This window comes from Chenopodium album, chromosome 6, assembly GCF_948465745.1.
Source record: "Chenopodium album chromosome 6, dcCheAlbu1.1, whole genome shotgun sequence".
NCBI classification, from domain to species: Eukaryota; Viridiplantae; Streptophyta; class Magnoliopsida; order Caryophyllales; family Amaranthaceae; genus Chenopodium; species Chenopodium album.
This window is the reverse complement of record NC_137839.1, coordinates 2,716,118-2,723,585: the sequence shown is the minus strand read 5'-3', so window position 1 is coordinate 2,723,585 and position 7,468 is coordinate 2,716,118. Positions and strand designations below refer to the sequence as shown.

Here is a 7,468-nt window from a genome sequence, read left to right as displayed (position 1 = left end):
AATGTTAAAACTACAGTATATACTTGAATTAAGTACTGTACACATTTATTATATGTAAATTACTCCGTACCTTTTATTTGTCACATTTTATTTGGACATTATTATATATATATATATATATATATATATATATATATATATATATATATATATATATATATAATTTTTTTTTTTTTTTTTTTTTTTTGAGGAATGTGGACATTATTATAAATTATGACATATATTTGGCAGACATTTACAATGCATATAAAAAAAACAGCTTAGAGCACAATACATTAATAATACATTATGGATAATCAAGGATTGAATACATGCATGCATGATGCATGCCTTATTTTGTAGCAATATTTCTCACAATTAACATTAATACAAATAAATAACATGAACGAAAATCATGCTATATCTTAGAACATTTTAATAAACATGGCGTACCGTAACAACATAATTAACTTAATTTGTTAATTACTTTTGTCCATGGTGATGATCATCGACGTGTTTGATAGCATCTAGCCATGAGTCGAGCAGAGCAGATGGTTCAGGGACATCGGGATGCTTCTTTTCATACTCTAAAGTCCATTTAACTATGTGTGTTGCTTCATCCTTGGGTATCACCTGGCTTGCTCCATAGAAGGTCTTATAGTCGTCCAAGAGATCGCCTTCAATCACTTGGTATTTTACATACTTCTTCTCTTCATCAACCTCTTTTAGTACAGTCTTTGCTTTTTGAGGCTTCCCAGCTAAATCCATAAGAATTATAAATTCAAATTCGAGTGTGAAACTATATACAAGTATATATAAATCACTAAAAACAACTTATATTTTAAAATTTATTAAACGTTTTATGATCATGACTAAATAATTAATTTATCTGTAAGAATTAAATGTTTAGTCGTACTTTCTGAAAATATATATGTGAAAATCATTAAAAACGACTTATATACTAAATCTTAGACATTTTCTCAAGACTAAATTGAACTAAGCTAAAAGAATTAAATTTTGAGTACTCTGTATGTGAAACTATATGAAAATTTCTAAAATGGCTTAATTTTAAATCTCAACGAGTATACGTGCTAACGTGCATGATTATTAACACAAAGTACATAACATTTATTATCAACATCAAAACAAACTACTCCGTATTAAATCATTGGAATAGAAGTTACCTAAAGTGTAGTTCCAAATATGTGTAGAGCCAATTTTACCATGGTCACCCTCGTGCAAGTCGACGCCGTGCACAAAATGAGAGGCGGCATTAGAAAGATGATGAAGTTTGTTCTTAACTATGTCATGGTGAGCATCTGCACCAGTTGCTCTAATCTCAACTTCACCCTCAAGCTTACGTAAACCACTCATGTTTTCTCACTTTTTTTACTAAAGTTTGTAAATGCTCGAAATATTGTATGCCCACAACTTATTATACGAGTAGCTATTTATAGACGGAGATCGTCGATATATTAGATATTCGTATATGTGACAAGTCCAAAATTATGTTCCACAATTTGTACGTATTTCTCATATACTATTGTATTACGTTGTGGGTGAAAATGACATCCAAGCTAATAAGTACGTGAAATTTGGCAATATTCTTTACACTTCAAAATTCTAATTATTTTATGCCAACCCATTAGTGACAAGCTCAAATGTTGTCCCTTATATAATACTTTTAGTGATTGTCTTTTAGCTTAGCTTGTCATAAAACATACTTCGTATTCAATTTCATACAGATCCAAGGCCAATCCAACTCTTATGACTCATCTAAAATCTCAAACAAACATGACACACATTATTTGATTTCGTGATGGGATTTTTTCCGTCTTAATTAGCTCTGTGATGGGAATGTATTCTATAAATCTACGATGGCCCCCTTCTAAGACGGGCTCACGATGGAAAATCTTATGTCTTTTATGACGGGTATACGAAGAACATCCCGTCGTTAATGAGTTCTTTTCATATAGTACGTGTTATTATTTTAGATGAGGAAAGGTTATATTAAGCTAAAACTTGTCACACATGTCAACCCAATTCGGATGAGTAGGTTGTATCCTCTGGGGGAGATCGATTGGAGAGTAAGGGAATCCGCCCCACCCCAAAGTGCTTCCTTGTATAGTAGAATTTGATTTCAGAATATCATGGTTATGGTTGTAAGATACAAACCTTTTTACTTGGTCAAACGTCAATTTGCTTAAATTAGCTAGCAATATTCGTTAACTTTTTTATAAACATATCGGACCGGGCCACTTTACACAAAGCAAGTACAATTGATTTTCAAAATTTATTTGATGAAAGGGGAGTTTGTGGATGCTAATTATGGTGTTGTACAAAACCTTTATCTACAACGGTTGTACTAGTCATGACAACGCACTTGGCAGATAATGTCCCAATATAATAGACCAAGTAGACTTGACAACATTAATATGAACCAAAATCAATTCGATTAGAGCTAATCAAAAATAAAATAAATACGACTTAAATTAATTTATCTTAATTTCCAATATATATCAAAACAATTGGCCTAGCAATTGATGTGAATAAACTCAAATCTAAATAGACTTTACATTCCTAAATCCGAACCAAATAAATGACCTAGAGCAATTGCCTGCTGATGGGAGATGTGACTTCCAATGCAGAACGAGGAGATTGTGGATCAAAGTCCTCTGTAGTAAGAAAGACGACAAGCACACAAATAAAGCGAGATTTCATTCTAAAATCATATAGAGATAGCCTAATATAAGAGGTACGGGTATATTATTATAACAATATCTATGATTTCTAAGGTTGTATCAAAGAGTGGTTGTGTATGAAAAGACTAATTATGCACTCATTATTGTTACCATACAAATAAGTGGTATGGCCCCATGATTTTCCCACGAGTTTCACCATCAATATTTTACACCACATGCATTAGACACTCATCATTTGGCTTAAATCATTGTTTCATAATACGACAATAGTATCAATGTCGTTGTTCGCGATAATTCTTTCGAGCTGTAATGGTCTTTACAAATTACAATAATTCTTTGGTACTCCTTCCATATGTTTTTATGTATTGTTCTACTCACTTAGATACGCAATTTAGAAAATATTAAACATGTAATAAGTACATGTAAGATAAAGTCTAAACATAAATATTGGCTGACCTAACTCTACTTATATATTAACCGTTCTAATATACATCCTCTATCTCTACTCGATTCACTTAATATGCATGTGATCAAATCAAATTAACTTTGATGGTATCCTATAATTCTATTAGGTTTATTTAATTTCACTGTGAATTGATTTAGGGCTTGTTTTGATTTACTGAACTAAGCTGAATTGAAATGAATTGAACAAAATTAAACTAAACTAAGCTGAACTAAATTGTTTATGAGAAAAGAAAATTAGAACTTAATTGAATTGAATTAAACTGAAATTAAGCTAAAGAGAACAGGTCCTTAATTATCTCACTGTAAATTGATTTATTTCACATTACTATCAAGCCTTAGTTACGGAGCTCAAGCAACCACGGTAACCGGAGCTCAAAATGGGTTGTGGGTCGCCGGTTGGAAGGGGTTGTGGGTTGTCGGGAGGATGAAGGGATAGTGAAATAGTAAGGGTACGATTGTCCATTCACACCAAATGTTAGCAGTGGTGATCATTTTTGTTGGCGATGTTTAGCAATCCACTAATTAAATACTAACTCACTTGTTTAAAAATGCTAACTCATTTTTTTAATTCAAAATTTCACCTATTTGGTCACCAGTAAAAAAAAAACGTAATAAAAATTAATGATTTAACAAGATTGACGTGTTTAGAAATAATCAAAAGGTTGACATAATAAAAATGAATGACCAAAAGATTGACTTAATATTTAGGAAATTTGACTTTTACCACCTTCAAATAACCACTTAATTGAATTTACCACCTCAAAAAAAAAAAAAAAAAAGGTTTTCTTTACCACAAAAAAAAAGTTTTACCACCTAATCCTAACTCCGGTGACGGAAACTGACCGTAGGGCCCTCAATCTGTCACTTCCCTCCAAATTTATTGTTCTAAACTCGATTTTCCTCTCTCTTCTCCTTTTCTCACCTTCCCTGTTCAATTTCTCTTCAATTTCTCACCTTCCTCCTCTGAAATTTCTTCTCTCTCCTCTGGAATTTCTCCTCTCTCCTTTGAATTTGCATTCCCTCCATGAACCTCCCTGCTCATCTTCTTCATGTCTGAACTAAGAGTCTTGCATTTCACCTTCAAGCTTTCAATCTCATTGAGCAAGCACCTCCTCTGCAATTTATTGATAACAAGATTGATATTAATTTTATATGAACACAATTACCATAATAATCTAACCTTAATTTTAATATTCAATTGAAATTTCAAAAACCCCCCAAATTAATTTTGACTAACATGAACCCTAATTTTTTAGGGTGAAATTGGGGTTCAATTAATAACACATATGTGCAATTTCAATTACACTTAACAATTGGAACATATTCACGAAAAGAATTGTAAAAAATTACATCACAAATCAAGAAAATTGCGTACCTTCAATTCGTCCCTCCTTTGTTGTAGGACCGACTTGATTCAAGGACGGCCACTAATCTTAAATAATTTGATGATGTAGGATTGTTAGGGATCACCAAATTTAAGGATTTGGCAAGAAAATCGCAAAAAAAAACTTCAATCTTTAAGAATTTGATGTAGAATGAAGAAGGTGGGTTTATATAGAAAAAGAAATCGAGAGAATTTGGGGAAAAGTTCAAAAAGTAGCCGTTATTGTGGACCCCACAGTCAGTTTCCGTCACCGGAGTTAGGATTAGGTGGTAAAACTAAATTTTATTTTTTTATGTGGTGGTAAAGTAAATCTTTTTTTTTTTAGGTTGTAAAGTCAATTAAATGGTTATTTGAATGTAGTAAAAGTAAAAATTTCCTAATATTTAAGTACAAATTTAAATTTCTAGTACTTATTTTATTTACCAATTTTACGGAGTACATAGACCCACCTAATTGAAATATGTGAATATATATGATTAATATACAAATTTTACGGATAAGTCCAACTAATGCAAACTATCTCAAATCACTCATATTGACGTGTCTCTTAGAAGGAAAAATTTGGTAACTCCGTAAGTGGAATATCATTATATTACAACCCATAAAATGAATGTTATCACTACAGTATATACCTTTTATTCGTCATATTTTGGACATTATTGAAATTATGCATGCTTTTTTAATGTTGAATACGGTATATTTTTGTACAAAAGGGTTTATAAATAATATAATCATAATTCACTTGGAAAAATATACTTTGTCGACTTCTTGAATCTTGATTATGTGGTGAATGGTGATGATGATCATCCGCAAACAAATTATCAAACATAGCAGTTTATTTAAGGAGTTTGGGCTGCCCATTATTATTATTATTATGGTAGTCATACTTCAAACAATTACTATAAAATTTTCAACCATAGAATTGGGTAGAAGGAAAAAGGAAGAGAGAAGGGTAAAAGTACAAAATTATCCATGTAATGTAAATACTAAAGAATAGAGGAAGAGATAGAAGGATAACATTTGTGTAAAACTTCCTTAAAAGGCAAGCGGTACAATAATTAAAAAACGAAGAAAGTATAAACATATAATAAAAAGTAGATGAATGATCAAGGATTGAAATCATTGAATACATGCATGAATAATATATTTTTAAAATAACACTATATTATTAATACATTGATAATAAAGGATTGAATACATGCATGCCTTATTTTGTAGCAATATTTCTCACAATTAACGTTATTACAAATAAATAACATGGAAATCACGCTACTTATTACAACATTTTAATTTTTAATAAACATGGCGCATGTAATTAACTTAATATGTTTACTTTTGGGCATGGTGATGATCATCGACGCGTTTGATAGCATCAAGCCAGGAGTCGAGCAGAGCAGATGGTTCAGGGACATCAGGATGCTTCTTCTCATACTCTAAACTCCATTTAACTATGTTGGTTTCGTCATCCTTGGGGATCACTTGGCTTGCTCCATATAAAGTTTTATAATCATCCAAGAGATCGCCTTCGATCACTTGGTATTTGACATACTTCTTCTCCTCATCAACCTCTTTTAGTACAGTCTTTGCCTTTTGAGCCTTCCCAGCTTAAAACCATAACAAATATAAAATGAGTACGTACTTTATTTGTGATTCTAAAACAAACTATATTTAAATTCTTAACAAACAAACAATACAAGATTAATACGTTTTATCTCGATCAAGACTAAATTGAACTAAGTAAGAATTATCAGTTACTTGTACATATTAAATTTTGAGTACTTTGTGAGTAAAACGTACTTCTACGTATATGAAAATTTCTAATTACTACCTCCGTTAACTATTATTTGCAACAAAGGAATAATTTATGGCTATACCCAGTTAATTCTCCAGATAAACAAAATTTGTTTATCTGGGAATATAATTGTCTTATTAAGTACCAATAGAGGGGTATATGCGTCTTTTCATGTATTAATTGAGGGGTTACACGTGTAATTTCCTCACCAAACAGTAAAAGCAAACAGTATTTGGACAGCACACCAAAAGTACTGAATAAATAACCCTGCTTTTTCAATATATTTACAAAAATGCCATCAGATTAACAAAAATTCGTTTATCTGGCATATTAACTTGTATTTTCCCATATTTTATATCTAACAAATAATACTCCTTTGTTGCAAATAATAGTTATAAGTTTATAACGGAGGTAGTAAAAACGACTTACATTTTAAATTCTCAAGGAGTAATACTACGCACAAGATTATTTATACTTGATATAAGAATGGAATAGAATAAGTTACCTAAAGTGTAGTTCCAAATATGTGTAGAGCCAAGTTTACCATGGTCACCCTCGTGCAAGTCAACATCGTGCACAAAATGAGAGGCAACATTAGAAAGATGATGAAGTTTATTCTTAAGTATGTCATGGTGGACATCTGCACCAGTTGCTCTAATCTCAACTTCACCCTCAAGCTTACGTAAACCACTCATATTTTTCTCCCGAATACCTTACTGCATGTAAATACTCCAAGTAAGTATGCCCACATTTTATAGCTATTTATAGAATGAGATCGAGATAAGAGATGCTCATATGCCGTGACAAGTCCAAACACTAGGTACGTAGTATTTTATTTGCACGTTACACAACTGTCTGTGAACATGACATATGAGGTCTTGTAGATGAGAAAGGAATTCTCTTGGCGCATAGGTTAATAGGTAGAGCTGTCAGTTTCTAACCCGAACCGTTCAATCCGACTGTTTCGAACCGTTCCAAAAAAGAACCAAATCGTTAAAAAACCGTTTTTTTACAATCGAAAATCGACCCGACCCAATTTTTTCTCTATATTGTTTCCATTGTATTTTTCCCATTCATAATATTCGGCCACATTACAATATATATAAACAATAGTAATAACTAACCCTAATATTTCTTATTTTCTTA

The 7,468-nt window shown here is 31.6% G+C and overlaps 2 protein-coding genes and 1 long non-coding RNA gene across 3 annotated transcripts; all 3 read right to left on the bottom strand.

The window, feature by feature from the left end:
- Positions 1 to 271: 271 nt before the first annotated feature.
- LOC145634264 (MLP-like protein 43) lies at positions 272 to 1,416 on the bottom strand. The gene is made up of 2 exons (XM_081685688.1): positions 1,164 to 1,416; positions 272 to 737 (listed from the first exon to the last, which is right to left on the bottom strand). The coding sequence occupies exons 1-2, from the start codon at positions 1,351 to 1,353 to the stop codon at positions 463 to 465; spliced, it is 465 nt and encodes a 154-aa protein (XP_081541814.1). The 5' UTR covers positions 1,354 to 1,416; the 3' UTR covers positions 272 to 462.
- Positions 1,417 to 3,827: 2,411 nt separating this feature from the next.
- LOC145634263 (uncharacterized) lies at positions 3,828 to 5,117 on the bottom strand. The gene is made up of 2 exons (XR_014113390.1): positions 4,522 to 5,117; positions 3,828 to 4,260 (listed from the first exon to the last, which is right to left on the bottom strand). It is a non-coding gene; the product is annotated as an uncharacterized LOC145634263 (long non-coding RNA).
- Positions 5,118 to 5,674: 557 nt separating this feature from the next.
- LOC145634262 (MLP-like protein 43) lies at positions 5,675 to 7,072 on the bottom strand. Its single transcript, XM_081685687.1, has 2 exons — positions 6,828 to 7,072; positions 5,675 to 6,134 (listed from the first exon to the last, which is right to left on the bottom strand). Exons 1-2 carry the CDS (start codon positions 7,015 to 7,017, stop codon positions 5,860 to 5,862), a joined length of 465 nt encoding a protein of 154 aa, XP_081541813.1. The 5' UTR covers positions 7,018 to 7,072; the 3' UTR covers positions 5,675 to 5,859.
- Between the last annotated feature and the right edge of the window lie 396 nt (positions 7,073 to 7,468).